Below are 15,212 nucleotides of genomic sequence, written 5' to 3'. Positions count from 1 at the left end.
AGACGGGCGGCTTGGGAGGGAGCTGGGGCTCGTGCAGGGTGGTGGTGCTCTTGGCCGAGGATTGTAGAGATGGGGCTTCTCCCTCTTCCAGAACACGGAGGTTTGGCGATTAAGAGAGCCCCCTGTTGAGAAATTCTCTCTTCGTGGGGCTTGCAAGAGACCTGTTTGGCTGGGGGCCAAAGGCCTGTGGCCGAGGGCTAGCCTGGGGACTCAGGGTTCTGCTGGTGGTCCCTTGTCCTCCTTCTGTCCTTTACATGTTGTGCTGTCTTGATACTCCATTTTCTTTAAGTCCATCTGCCTGTGTGTGTGTGTGTGTGTATGTTTGTGCGTGCCTGTTTGTTTGGGGGTGGGTAGGGAAAGTGAGAGAAGGGGGTTAGAGAGAGAACAACATAGAGCAAGGCAGAGGGCACCCGAGAAACCAACGTGTATGTTATAAACCACGGCTGTGTGGAGGGACCATAGCAAAGGAACTCAGGGCCTAGGGATAGAAATTACTTTCTGGAGGTTGAGGGGCAGGGCCATTTGCTGACTTCCTTTAGCCTCTACGCTGTGGAGAAACACAGAGACGGGAGAGGGCGGTGAAGACACAGCAGCGTCCCCGGGGCTGGGGCTGGTTCGTCCGCTCGGCCTTCTGCTGCCCACCCTCCCCGACACGCCCAGGCTCAGGAGGGGTCCTCTCCCCACCCCATCACCCGCGCTCACTGCTGGGGTCTCGCCTCTTCTTCTCGGCGCAGTGCGCTCCCCTCCAGGTCTGGCCAAGACACCTCTGTCTGCTCTGGGCCTGAAGCCCCATAACCCAGCCAGCATCCTGCTGCACCCCACCGGCGGTGAGTGGTTCCAGTGGTAAGGGAGGTGGTCGGGGAGGCTGGAGGGAGGAGTGGGGGGGTTGGAGGACCCCTGTGGTCCTGGGCAGGGCCCAGAGGTGGTGGGTCCTCAGGACCCTTCTGGAAACAAGGTGGCAGCTTAGCTCTGTGTCCATGCTGAGATCAGGCCTCGGTGGGGCTCTCTGTGCGGGGTTCGAGGGGGACGGATCCCTCTGTAGCCTTCCTGCCATTGCCTGGTGGGGTCAGTGCCGCTCCCAGCATCCTCTGACATGGGGGTTTGGAGGCCTGCCCTGTTTCCTTGGAGTCGGTTAGGTCTCTGCCGGAAGCCTGGCCTCCACCCCGCAGCGTCCAGGCGCTCGTGTACACGCATGCACCCCCGGCTCACACCTCGTCACAGTTCCCGGCTACTCTCCTCCCTGTGGGGAAGGGGCACATGGGGGCCCTGGGCCCTCAGTGGCCGTTTCCAACAGGCTGAGCCCAGAAACTTGCTCCCTAGACTCTGGTTTTGGGGCTGGGCTGGGACTCTGGGGACAGCTTTGCTTCTTTTCCTTAGTCACCAGAAGACTGATCCAGCCAGGTAGGCGGGCAGTGGCGTGCAGGTGTGACCCACGCAGACACAGCGGGGCACAGCCTCCCACTCAGGATGTGTCTGCATGGCCAGGGACGCCAGGTCACTGGCTGGGGGGGCTGCCTGTCACCAGGCCAGCACACTCCTGCTTGAGGCGTGGGAGCTGTGACAAGGACACCGGGCCTGCTGTTCCCAAGAGCGAAGCCCTCTCTCAGCGGTGCGCCCTGAGTGCCTCGCCACCCTGGAGCCCCGGGGCCCTGTCTGGGTGGACCGCACCCCTCACCTGCGGCTTTTCTGGAGAGTCTGTCTCTGACCCCGTCTCACCCCTGCTTTCCCACCTCCCTTTTCTCAGCAAAGTCTCTCTGAAGAAATAACCCCCGTTAATCCATCTCTCTCTCTCTCTCCTTTCTGCTCTTCCTCTCCGCTTCATCACCTGCCTCTCCTTCCTCCTCACCTCTCTTCCCATCTTCCCTCAGAGGAGGATGAGGGGAAGGTGGTGACAGAGCTTTCTGAAGGTAAGTGTGGCATTGCCGTGTGGCTGCTTCCCGCTCTCCGGGTCTGGGAATGGCTTTTCACTCCGTTTGCTCTGCCTGACCTGGGGGGCCAGCCCTCTTCTCTGATCAGGTCTCATGTGACTGAGCGCATAGCCCCCTGGTCCCCACCCCTGTGCCGAGCTGTCACTCAGGATGCTGACTGAGACGCTCACGCTCGCAGAGCGCGGGTCCGGGCACGGACAGGGTCCAGGCGCTACTGCAGTGCCACCTCACCGACGAGACACCCCTCCCCCGGCGGTGCTTCCGCCCGCCTGCCTGGGGTGCAGCAAGCCCCTTCAGAGGGCGGGTCTCCTTATCCCGTTTCCCGGGTGAGCCCCACGTTTATAGCTCAGAGCACGGTTTCTCAGCCTCGGCACTACCGATGTTTAGGGCCGGACAGTTCTTAGTTGTGGGGCCGCCGTGTGCATTGTAGGATGTTTAACAGCATCCCTCACCTCTACCTGCTACAAGCCAGTCGCGACAGTCAAAATGGCTCAAACGTGGCGGATAACCACCCCCGGTTCAGAGCCGCTGTCTTGGAGCCACAAGCTGCCTTCTTGAAGCCCTTGCCTGGTTTCATATCAACACAGACGGTAGGACGTCTGCCTTTCTGGGATCTTGGATGACTCTGGGGATTTTGGAAGAGCTATGGACTCACCCCTATACAGATGCCTCCGGATATCCGTGCACATAATTGTGACAGGTTCAAGGAGTTAGCACATCTGCGTCCTGGCTTAACCCCTGATTTAGATGAACTCGCATCGCACACAGAGAAGCAGAGAGGGGATGTAACCTGGTTGAAGGCCTTTAATGTATTAGGAACATAATTCAAATGATGACTCAGAGCAGCAGGTGGAACAAGGGGAATGCCGGCCTGTGCGGCCTGGGTGGCCTGGGCATCCATGTCCCCGTCTCTACCGGGGTTGCTTGGACGTGCTGGGCGCCGCCGAGCGCCTTCCAGCTTGGATGTGTTAGATGTTCTGACTTCTCACCTTGGCCCTGGAGCTGTGTGGCCTGGTTTCTTTAAACACTCCGTCTGGTTTCTTTCTTTCTTTCTTTCTTTTTTGACTGTGCCATGGCTTGTGGGATCTTAGTTCTCCAACCAGGGACTGAACCTGGGCCCTCAGCAGTGAGAGCGCATAGTCCTAACCGCTGGATCGCCAGGGAATTCCTCCATCTGGTTTCTTAAGCCCACTTCCCACTTCCCTTTGCACTCATTACCTTGATTTTCTATCCGCAAATTGGGCATGGGCTGTGCCCCTCTGAATCTGCCATCACCCACAAAAGATGGCTGGAGTTTCCCATAAAGCTTTGCTCACTCCTAGCCAGCCAGAGTTCTGGCAACAATGCCAGGCTGCCTGGGGGTTGCAGAACAAGGCAGCCCCCCAGCAACAGATCCCAGAATGGGGAGAGCCACAGCGGGGCCTCACCCCCGGTCAACCTCATACCCGGGGAGAGGACCTTCCCCAGGCTGATGGCTGACTGCTGGTCCCCAGCAGGAGTCTAGAATCAGCTGGGGCCCGGAGCCGGTGTGCGTGTGCTGTGTCCCACGTGCACACCCACACAGGAGGCTCTTGGGTCTCTTCGTGGTTGCTGATCTCCACGGACTGGTGGGACCCACACGCTCTCCAGTGGGAAGGTCTGAGGGTGACAGGCCCTGGCTGTGTGTTCCCCACTTTGGGGTGACACTTCAGCAGATCGGAAGTGACACCTGACCCTTGCACCTCATGAGTGAATCTCAGCCTACAGGGCCCCGAGCCCTCGGACCCTCTTCCATCTGTCCTGGAGCCACAGAGTTTGCAGGAGAAGGTTCTTAGGGATCGACTCTACCACACCCATCGTTTTCACAGACGTGGAGCTGAGGTCTGTGTTGTGGGGTGAGGGTGGGGCATCTTCCCAAGGTCACAGTTAAGAGGAAGCAGGGCCGAGACTGCTGGACTTACTGGTCTCCTGTCTCCTAATCAAGGGGCTGTTTCAAAGCCCTCCTCCTGCCTCCAGGCACCATGCCCTGGGATTCCAGCATGGGGATCGGAATTGTTGTCAATCCCCTCCCTGGGGAGGGAGGTGGGTGGAGGCAGGGGACATTCCGTTTTTCCTGACTCATGCATCACCTCCCGGGTCAGACTTTGCTGACCCTCTGAAGCACTGCTTGATTTCCCTGCTGATACTTTGATGGGAAATTCAGAAGAAGATGCTTGCGAGGAAAAATAATCAGAGACAGACAGACTTATTCAGCTAGGGGAAAAAAAGACTTTAGGAGAGTCTGTTCCGTTCAGTGTGCCGTGCTAAATGCTTTACATTCGTTCATTCTGTCATTCGTTGATTCATTGATTCAACAAATATTTTGTGTGCCTCCTATGTGCCAGGCACTCTGGGGATATAACGATAAGCAGTACTATGATTCCTTATCTCGTGGAGGAAATTCACGAACCGGCGCCAGAATTAAATTATCACCGAGAATTAAGTATTGAGATAAGTGCTCCAGAGCAAAGGGATACAGTTTTATGAGACCCTGGCTCATAAAAGAAGAAGTAAGATGGGAGGGTGAGTGACATTAACTCAGTGACACTGGGATGGGAGAAGAGCATTCCATGTAGAGGTAAAGGGCATGTGCAAAGGCCCTGGGGTGGGAGGAACAGCATGTTTTTTTCCATGAACTGCAAAGTCAGCGAAGTGAGAGCAAGGGAGATCTGGAGGCCGGAGCAAGGGCGGGGAGTGTGGTACAGAGTGAGGGTCAGCAGGCAGGGGCGGGACCGTGTGGGTCATTGTCACATCATCTTGTTTAATAATCACAGAAGCACTGTGAGGAAGGTGGTAGGAACCCCAGTTTGCTGATGAGGAGATGACATGTACGGATGTTAAATGACTTGTCCAGGCCCAGACAGTCAACTGGGGGCACGGCTGAGAGCCTACGCTGGGTCAGCCCATGGAGGCTGCCCCTTTCCATGTGATCGCACGGGGCACAACCTCTAAACATAAACAGTGTCTTTACTGGGTACCCTTCTCCATGAAGGAAGGAGGGGAAGAAAGCCTGTAACAGTAAAGGCATGATATCCTCGAGATATCAAGGATATCTTCCCAGTGGGGAAACAGGGAAAGAAATTGCTGAACCTTCTTTCCTGGAGGAACGGGAACAGGGAACATTCAGCTTAGGTTCTGTCTGTTCAGATGATTAGATGGGATGGATGTGGCACAAAGGAAGACAGTGGACTCGAAATGGCCCCTCTGGGGATCCTTCCTGCTCTGAGATCCTCGGTGATGGGTGTACTGTGGCATCTGGGTATTTTCGGGTAGTGCTGTGCAACACAGATTTACTGAGCACCTACTCTGTGCCAGGTCCTGTGCTAGGTAGGTACTAAGGGCTTAAAGATGAGTGAGCTAGCCTGGTAAAGACAGATATCTCCGCATAAGGTAGAAGTGCTGAGCCGGGGGAGGAACAGGGTGTGATGGGAGCTCAGAGGAGGGCTGTGTGGCCCAATCTCAGAGTTTGGAATTCTAACTTTTGAGCTCCTGGATTGGGCCTCGGAGGTTTTACTTCCTCCCTCCCCCCTATCCGCATGTCTTCTTTTCACTTGGAGCGGGCAGGCCCTTTCTCTCCAGGCAAAGAACCTTTTCTGGGAGGCAGGAAATGCACTTCAGGGTGTGGGTGAAGAGCTGAGAGTGCCCCCAGCCTGGTGGGGCTAAGTCACTCAGCCTCACGTCCAGCTGCTCTCAGCCTCCAACAGCCACTTGGAATGGGTTTGGGCTCCTGGAATGTTCTACACGAAGCACCCTCCCTGGCCCCTCCTCTCCTGCCCTTCCCAGTTCCCGTTGCCTCTGGGTGCAGCTGCTTGGGATCGGCAGAGAGGAGGAAAGCTGCAGGAGAGAGGGCAGAGGGAGGCAGGCACGGGCACGGCTCGGGTACAGGTGGGCAACAGTGGGGCTGCTTATAAACCGGCGTTGCAACTAGTGGAAAGAATTAGAAGGGACTTTCCTTCTCTTGTCACTCGATCCTAGCTGGGCAGGTGAGTATTCTCATTCCCATTTTACACATGAGGAAACTGAGTCCCAGAAAGGTTCAGCAGCCTGCTCCAGGTCACCCCTCCAGTAAGTGAAAGAAGGGGGAGCCCACAGGTTGTATGTTGTACTGAGGTAGGGAGGAGAGAGGGAGGATGGGGACAGACAGGAAAAGGGAGGTATTTTCAATATGGAAATCTGAGTCTGAAAACTTGGGAAAATGGATGTTTCGGCCCAAAAGGTTGGTTTTGAACAGTTCTGGAGATGGACTTAGAAAATCAAATATCTTCCCAAAGAGCCCTCCTGCTCTGGGTTCATGAGGAGCAGAGATTGAGTGAATCTCTACCCCTGATTTGGGCCTGGAAGGTCAGCCAACCAAGGAAGAGGATGGATGTAGAGAGTAAGGTGAGGGCAGAGCCAGGCGGGCTGGGCCTGAAATCCACAGGCTGCGAGCCCCAGAGCAAAGCCCCCAGGCTAGTTGGCCACCTAAACTCATAGGGCTGTTTCCAGCCCTCGTGGTGGGAATGGCTGCTGGTGCTTCTCCCTGGGTAAGCAGTCCTGTCCGCCAAGTTCAGATGCTGAGTCCTCTGAGAGCTCCTCTGTAGCTTAGGATCTGATGGGAGTGGGGACGGGGCTCATGAGCCTGATGCCTTATGAATGTGGCCATCCTATAGGATCTCAGGTTTTCTAATATCTCCAACTTTCTAACATACAGTCCCATTGATGTTCTGTGCAAACTACACTCAGGCTCCTGTCACTATGTCTGGGCCAGAAGGAGTTAGTGGGGATGCAGCCTTGATTGACGGCAAACAGAGCAGATGGGAGTCAGCATCTGTGGTCCCAGGCTTGGCTCTGTCCTGACTCTGGCACCAGGTGGTGTGGGCGGCCTTACCTCAGTTCTACCGCTGGTAAAAGCAGTACGTGTACTTTTTTACAGGATGGGGTGCTTATGTGAGTTGGTAATATAGTATGAGTTGCTTACCCACTTCAGGTCTTGTTAGGAAACAGATGGCTCATTCCAATGGGGCAACCGAGGAGACAGTGGACTATTTAGAAGGTCTGGGCAAACCCACGAGGGATGGTGAAGCACCCCGCCACCGGGTGGCCCTCCTAGCAGGAGGTGGGAGCCATCCGCACGCCAGGCCTGGGGGAACCAGGAGGGAGCTGGAGGAGAGGGCCCCCGACTGGAGCTGGGATCTTGGGTGGAAGATGCAGCCCTGGCACTTTGACCTTCTCTCCTCACCACCCCCCATCCCCTCCTGGTCCCTCCTTCTAGCCAGCGGCCGAAGGTCAAAGCCATGTGGAGCCCTGAGCCTGGGGGTCTGGGGGATGTGGTCAGTAAAAGCTGGCCTGCAGGGACACAGAGCAGGTTGGGGAGTGGATCAGGAGGACATGGCAGGTGGAGAAGATCACCGACTTCAGGGCTCACCATGTGCATTTTAGCACTTTCTTTTTTTAAAAAATTATTTATTTATTTATTTATTTATTTTATTTTTGGCTGTGTTGGGTCTTCGTTTCTGTGCGAGGGCTTTCTCTAGTTGCAGCAAGTGGGGGCCACTCTTCATCGCAGTGCGCGGGCCTCTCACTATCGCGGCCTCTCTTGTTGTGGAGCACAGGCTCCAGACGCGCAGGCTCAGTGATTGTAGCTCATGGGCCCAGTTGCTCCGCGGCATGTGGGATCTTCCCAGACCAGGGCTCGAACCCGTGTCCCCTGCATTGGCAGGCAGACTCTCAACCACTGCGCCACCAGGGAAGCCCACCATGTGCATTTTAGCTTGAACTTTTGGGGTCAGCAAGAATTCAAGAGAAGGAGAAAAACGAATGTGTGCCTTTTAGGTTTTAGGTATTGTGCACCTCTGTGTGGGTGGGGCGGAGGGTGAAGGTCACACATCTACTAGTATGTGGGACAGAAACTTATTGAGGACTTACTGTGTGCCAGGCCCTGCAAATACAGATCAGCAAGGAGCCTGGGGCTGCCAGGGGGCAGATGGATCCCCTTGCCATCTCTGGGTGGGAGAGAAGGGTGCTAAGCGTTGCGGGCACCAGCGTGAAGCCGAGAGCCTGGAGGTGTCCAGGAGGAGTTTTCAGAGAGTGACCCCGGGAGGTGAGGGATGGGCAGGGAAGGTGGGCCTTGGGTCTCAATTGCCATTTCTGTGGGCATGAGGGGTCCTGTCTGAGGTCTCTTCTGTCAATCTGAGTTACCCCAGAGCATGGAGCCAGCCCCCCAAGGCTAAAGACACACTGAAATTCTCAGCTCCCCGATTTTCACCTGGCGGTATGTGCAGGGCCCAAGAGCAGGGCCTGGACAAGACTGCCTGGGTTCCTAGGCCAATTCTGCCACATTCTATGTGTGGCCCGGGCAAGATACCTACATTCTCCAAATTCTACTCTCCTCATACAGTTGTTTGCTATTTTTACTATTATTAATAGCCCTGTGGAGCTGGCTGTTCTCTGGCTGATGGGCTGGAGTTCTGGGTAGCAGCCAACTCTGGGTGTCCCAGGCGGCTGTGGCCCCTCTAGGCCACCCAGAACCAGCAATGAGAGTCAGGAGATGGTAGCTGTGGCCACTGATTGGCTGTGTGTTCTGGGGCAAATCGCTCCACCTCTCTGGGCTGAGCAGACAGGTTACATCAGGAGCCAGCAATCTATGGCCAAATCCGGCCCATCATCTATTTTTGTAAAGAAAGTTTTATTGTAACACAGCCATGCTCATCGCTTTATGTATTGTCTGTGGCTGCTTGCGCAATAACAACAGCAGAACTGAGCAGCTGTGAGAGAGACTGTCTGGCCCTCTAAGCCTGAAATATTTACTGTCGGGCGCTTTTCAAAAAAAGTGTGCTACCCATCTCTTAGCTCCAGCAGGGCCTCAGGCTTGGACGGCATGGCATCATTGCCTTTGGAGGGGCTGTGGCCTGGGGCTTCTGTGAGGTGGGTGGGTGGCCTGGGCTGGTTGAGGGGCTTTTGGGGAGGCCTTGCTGGCCTCTGCCCACATGGACTCTATCTCTGGGTGCCGAGGTGGCTGGTCCTGTGTCACCCTGGGCCGGGTCCCTGGAATAGGCTGCCCCATGCCCGTGCCTTTGCAGACCTCTTGCCCCAGCCCCATTCACTGTTGCTGTTGGTTGGAGGAAACTCCGTGTGGAAACTAAAAGATACACTGGCAACCTCTGGCTGGAGTTGTATGCAGACCGCCACTGCAGGCCTCCTCTGTAAAGGGCCCTGTTCTAAAGGACCATCCTCTCCCTGGGTCCCCAGGCCTCTGGGCCTGGATGCAGGATATCGGGCCTGGAAGTCACCTCAGAGACCAGGGCCTGTAGCGGCCCCATAACACCTTGGTGATTGGGCTCCTTCCAAAGTAAAGTTTTCTTTGGGCTGAGGGGAGGGGGCTATTCTCTGGCTCAGTGGCCAGCACAGTCCGGCTGCAGTGCCCCCTGCCCCCGCCCCCAGGGCTGCACAGGCTCTGCAGTTCTTCCATTTCTGAGGCTGGTTTCAGCAGATGCCCTAATTGCGGGCAGAGGGTGGGTGTGTGCTCAGATCATGTCCCCCCTGGGACGTCCTCAGGGCCGGTGCCAGGTTTGGAGGTGGTAGGAATGTCATCTATCCCTGATCCTGTCCCTGGAGAAGCCCAGAGTGCCCTGCTTCTTCTTCCTGTTTGATAAGAAGTTAGTTTGGGGGCTGGCTTCAGAGGCCGGGGTTGGGGGTTGGGAGGGGTGCACAGCACTGGGTCGGGGGGTGGCCCGGGAGACCTGAGTCCTGGTTGTGCCTCCAGCCACTTCACTCTCCAGGCCTCAGCATCCGCATCTGCAAAATGACTTTTCTGGCACTTGCTCCTCCCCCCTCCCCCGCCTAGCCTTCCTCTCAGGCCATTCTGAACACCAAGTGGGATAATGATGTCAGTCTCGGGAGGAATGCTAAGTGTGTCAGGCAAGGTGGGTGGGTGTGTCTTGGCATGCAGGGGCTGGGCGTAACTCACCCGCACAGGCCTGTTGCTAGGCAAGCAAGCCTGTTTCTGGATGCTGGGTGTGGGGAGGAGCCAGCATGAAACCTGGCGCTGTCCCGAGATGCACGGCTGGGCTGGAGCTTGGGGTCCACGAAGAGCTCAGACTCCAGCGGTGCCTGGGGAGCCTAGAAGGGCCTGGGGGCCTGGGTAGCAGGTCGTAGAAAAGAAGCAGCTAGAGGGGATACCAGTGAAGGATGGGCATCCTGGCTCTAGGAGGGAGGATTCTGTGATGGCTGTGTTTGGGGGTCCATTTCTGGGAAGATTCTCAGAACGAGGCCCTGGTTAAAGGTTCCCTGGGGGCTCTCACAGCTTCTCCAAGATGCTGGGAAGAGGGTGGGCCTGGGAAGGCAGAAGCCCTGGAGAATTGCCCTTTGTCTGCTTGGCTGTCCCCATAGGCCCTGGGGAAGGGGGTTCCCTGGAGGTTGGGTGGGGTCCACACTGCACCCCTGTGGATCCAGACTCAGTCCCTGTCCCCTTGCCCCTTCCAGAGCCCCGGAGCTATGTGGAGTCGGTGGTGCGGACGGCAGTGGCTGGGCCCCGCACTCAGGATCCTGAGCCCAAGAGCTTTAGCGCCCCGGTTGCCCAGGCCTATGGCCGCGAGACACCCCTGAGGAACGGGACCCTGGGAGGCTCCTTTGTCTCCCCCAGCCCCCTTTCCACCAGCAGCCCCATCCTCAGCGCTGACAGGTAAGTGGGGAGGAAGATCCAGGCCTGGGACAGCACAGATGAGGCCTCTTGGATCTGTCTAGGGCGTGGCCAGGCAGAAATCACATCCAGGTTGCTGCCCCTGGGAAACTAGCTCATCGGGGTGCATGGTGAGAGCATCCCCTGAGTGCCAACTCCCCGGGGAGAGTACGAAGGTGAACCAGGCATAGTCCTTACCCCAGGTTTATTTATTTATTTTTTAAAAAGTAAATTTTGTTTATTTATTTTATATTTTTGGCTGTGTTGGGGTCTTCGTTAATGCGCGCAGGCTTTCTCTAGTTGTAGTGAGCAGGGGCTACTCTTCGTTGCAGTGCGTGGGCTTCTCATTTTGGTGGCTTCTGTTGTTGCAGAGCACGGGCCCTAGGCACGCGGGCTTCGGTAGTTGTGGCTCACGGGCTCTAGAGCGCAGGCTCAGTAGTTGTGGCGCAAGGACTTAGTTGCTCCGCGACATGTGGGGTCTTCCCGGACCAGGGCTCGAACCCGCGTCCCCTGCATTGGCAGGCGGATTCTTAACCACTGCGCCACCAGGGAAGCCCCTATGTTTTAATTTTTAAAAAAAATTTATTTTTATTTTTTGGCCACACCACGCGGCATGCGGGATCTTACTTCCCCACCAGGGATGGACCCCGTGCCCCCTGCAGTGGAAGTGTGGAGTCTTAACCACTGGACTTCCAGGGAAGTCCCCTTCCCCCAAGTTTAAAATCGAACACGAGTAATTACTATGTGGTGAGTGCTTCCTGTGTGTCAGGCATTTTGCTAAGTGCTTTCTGTTTAAACCTCACAGCAATCCTATGAGGTAGGTACTATTATTATTCACACTTCTCAGAAGAAGAAACTGAGGCAGAGAGACATAACATAGCTTATTCAAGGTCCTACAGCTAAATAATAGCAGAAATAGGGTTCAAACCAAAGGTGTGTGGCTCTGAACCCACATCTCTATCCTTCCCCACAGACCTGCGTTACGGTGCCCGCCGGTCACGGGGTGAGAGTCACATGTGCCCAAAGCAGATGTGTAAGCCAAGATCTCCGAGCAAGAGGCCGCTATTTCTGGCTTGAGATGCAGAGAGGGTCTCTGGGGGCTGGAAGTATTTGTGCTGAGGCCAGAAGGATGAGCAGGGGTTGAAAGGTGAAGCGGGAGGGAAAGGCCCTTGCAGAAGGACAGCACGGCAAGGACAGAGATGGGGGTGTGGACATGTTGGGCATGGGGGCCTCGGGCACGCAGCTGCTGGTGAGGGGTTGCTGTAGGGTTAGAGGAGGGATGTCTTGGAGGATGGCCGGCTGGCGTTCTGAGGGATGTCAGACAGAAAGGGTAGCCTGAAATTTCCCAGAGAGCGAGGCTCCTGTGTTTGGGGTGCGGTGAGAAGCTGCTTGACTGGGGGGTGGGGGCGAGGCTTTATGATGGGGAGATGGGGAAGACAACATAGGAGAGGGACCCTGAGAGAAGCCTAGGCAGGGCAAAGGGTGCCAGGTGGGGAGGGGGCCCCGGAGAGCCTGCCCTGGAGGCCGGAACTCGCCTCCAGGAGGGGAGCCTGCCCCGACCATCCCTTCCCATGTCCACTGCCCTTCCCAGCCCGGGACCCCACGGGGCCCGGTAACTGTCCAGCCACCTCTTCACACTTCTACAGGTGGAGGGGTGTGCCAGGCTTGCGGTGTACCTGCACTGGTCCAGGGTAATGCACCCCTCCTGGGTCGGGGCGGGGGCGTGGGTGAGCAGAGGCAGTTTTTTTCTGGAGTCTGAGAATTTGAAACCTCAAGCCAAGCACACACCCCCAGTCCACCTCACCCCCTCCCCAGCCTCCTAATGGCTCCATTTTTGGAAAGGTCTGCCTCTGGGCAGAAGCTGCATTCTTCTTTTAGAGGAAAGATTTTCCTCACCTCTCCAGCCACCCTTGCTGATATTCAGGGAGTGCTGACATTAGGAAGTTTTCACCATTTCTCACTCCTCAAATTCCTCCTGCAGTAGGCCTCAGGAAGCCAGCTTCTCCTCCGGGATTAATCACCCAGAACTCCATTTCCATGTCCCCAGCCCCCGCTGTGCAGCCTGACCTATCCCCCCATTCCTCAGAATCCAGGTTATTCTTGTACCGAAGTGGTGTTCCACTCTGGCCCCTTCTGGGATGCGAGATAGACTTTGTCCTGGCCTGGCCCCTGACCTTCTCCCTGCCCTTGGCTCTTGCCTAGCCCTCCCACCTCACATCACCCAGGGGACCTGAGCTTATCCAACCTGGCCCGGGGTGTGGCCGGCCAGCCTCCAGGCTCCTCCCAGTCTACGGCTCCAGGCTTTGGAGCATCATCTTATGTAAGGACCTTCCCCACCCCCCTTCCCCAGGGGCTGCTGGTGCAGAGCTTTCCTGCTACCTCCCTGCAGCTGCTGCTTATGCGTGGCCCCTGTCAACCTTTAGTTTCTCCTGCCATATCATCAAGGAATAGAAGTTTGGATCTGGAAGGAATCAGAGTCATCTAACCTATTTCCCTCATTTTACACGTGGGAAAACTTTTAACAAGCAGAATCCAGGTTTCCCAACTCACAAGCCATGGACTTGTATCAGTACTTAACTTCAGAGGAGAACCTTTGACTGTGGCCATTCCCCCAGGTACAGTGCCCTCTGAACTGAATTTTATCAGTCTTAGGATTGAGAGCGACCTCTGAGCTCATCTCATCTAACCTCCCAATGGAGGAAATTTCCTCCACAGCATTCGGGTCTAGAGGTTGGTCAGTCTCTGCTTAAATGCTCCTAATGATGGGAGTCTCATTACCGTGTAAAGCAGCCTGCTCCATTAGTGGCCAGATCCAATGGCTAGAATGCAGATCTTATAATGAGCTGAAATCTCCTGTGAGATTTCTTCATCTTTGCTGTTTTGGAGCTACCCAGGAATGGATGCCCAGTTACACTCTCAGTGTTTAAAGATGCTGATAGCACACACCTGGGGAAACTGAGTCAAGGTGAGGCTACTTTCAGTAGGAACAGGATCCAAGTGGTTAACCCCCTCTCCAGTGTTCAGTTTCTGTGATGCTGGAGGGAGCAACAGGACAGCCACCTTCAGTTTCGATAGGAGAGATCTCGCTCTGACTTGTGGTTGATCAGTCAGGGTGGTGCTTGAGGATATATGAGCTTTGGAATCAGACACAGCTGAGTTGAAATCCTAGTCTTTTATGAGCTGTGTGGGTGTGAGCCTATTGCTTAACCTCTCTGAGCCTCAGTTTTGTCTTCTGATGTTCATAGGGTGACGTATAAAAGCCCTAACTTTCCTGTGCATGTGAAGGGAGCTTTTATTGTCATTATTAGTGGTTGGAGGGAGGGCTGAGGGTTCACTGAAAGCCTGTCCTTCACTAAATGCCGTTTGGTGACATCTTGACCTGCCCCGTCTCTCTCTAGCACTTCAGTGGGGAGTTTCCCATCAGGGGAGAGCAGCGACCAGGGCCCGCGGACACCCACCCAGCCTCTGCTGGATTCTGGCTTCCGCTCCGGCAGCCTGGGCCAGCCCAGCCCTTCGGCTCAGAGAAGCTACCAGAGCTCTTCTCCTCTCCCGACTGCGGGCAACATCTACAGCAGCCCCGACTACTCACTTCAGCAGTTCAGCTCCCCGGAAAGCCAGACCCGGTCTCAGTTCAGTGTGGCGGGCGTCCACACGGTGCCTGGGAGCCCTCAGGCACGGCACAGGACAGTGGGCACCAACACTCCCTCTAGTCCTGGCTTTGTCCGCCGGGCCGTGAATCCCAGCATGGCTGCCCCCAGCAGCCCCAGTTTGAGCCACCGCCAGGTGATGGGTCCACCCGGAACTGGTTTCCATGGTAACACTGTCTCCAGCCCCCAGAGCAGTGCAGCAACCACTCCGGGAAGCCCCAGCCTGGGTCGGCACCCTGGGGCCCACCAGGTTTCAAGCCTCCATGGCAATGTGGCCACCACTCCAGGGAGTCCCAGCCTGGGCCGGCACCCTGGGGCCCACCAAGGCAACCTGGCCTCCAGTCTCCATGGCAACGCAGTAGCCAGCCCCGGAAGCCCCAGCCTGGGCCGTCACTTGGGAGGGTCTGGATCTGTGGTTCCTGGCAGCCCCAGCTTGGACCGGCAGGTGGCCTATGGTGGCTACTCCACCCCTGAGGACCGGAGACCCACGCTGTCCCGACAAAGCAGCGCCTCGGGCTACCAGGCCCCTTCCACGCCCTCCTTTCCTGTGTCCCCTGCCTACTACCCCGGCCTGAGCAACCCCGCCACCTCCCCCTCGCCAGATTCAGCAGCCTTCCGACAAGGGAGCCCGACACCGGCCTTGCCAGAGAAGCGGAGGATGTCCATGGGAGACCGAGCGGGCAGCCTCCCCAACTACGCCACCGTCAACGGGAAGGTGTCCTCCTCGCCTGTCGCCAGCGGCATGTCCAGTCCCAGCGGGGGCAGCGCCGTCTCCTTCTCCCACACTCTGCCCGACTTCTCCAAGTACTCCATGCCAGGTGCGCCCTCCTTCCGTGTCATCTCTCCGGCTGACAGATGAAGCCCACCGGTTAGGATATCTGTGCTAGTCTCTGTTCTGACATCTCCTTGGCAGACAACCTTGGGTGGATCGCTGACTTCTGGGCCTCAGATTCCTTACCTGTG

The 15,212-nt window shown here is 56.4% G+C and overlaps 1 protein-coding gene across 9 annotated transcripts in view; it reads left to right on the top strand.

Moving 5' to 3' along the window:
* Window positions 1–15,212, top strand: part of TNS1 (tensin 1) — a 207,413-nt gene that overhangs the window by 174,605 nt on the left and 17,596 nt on the right. For 6 of the 9 annotated variants that reach the window (XM_028167912.2, XM_057551606.1, XM_028167909.2 and 3 more), the window contains 4 exons: window positions 735–827; window positions 1,869–1,907; window positions 10,407–10,605; window positions 14,001–15,067. In XM_028167912.2, coding sequence (XP_028023713.2) covers window positions 735–827; window positions 1,869–1,907; window positions 10,407–10,605; window positions 14,001–15,067 — 1,398 coding nt within the window. The remainder of the gene's footprint in view (window positions 1–734; window positions 828–1,868; window positions 1,908–10,406; window positions 10,606–14,000; window positions 15,068–15,212) is intronic. The other 3 variants (XM_028167910.2, XM_028167908.2, XM_028167911.2) reach the window with 2 other exon arrangements.

The sequence above is a fragment of the Balaenoptera acutorostrata genome, chromosome 8 (genome assembly GCF_949987535.1).
Source record: "Balaenoptera acutorostrata chromosome 8, mBalAcu1.1, whole genome shotgun sequence".
Taxonomy (NCBI): Eukaryota; Metazoa; Chordata; class Mammalia; order Artiodactyla; family Balaenopteridae; genus Balaenoptera; species Balaenoptera acutorostrata.
Note: the sequence above shows the minus strand (reverse complement) of the source record. Positions and strands in the feature narration are given on the sequence as shown.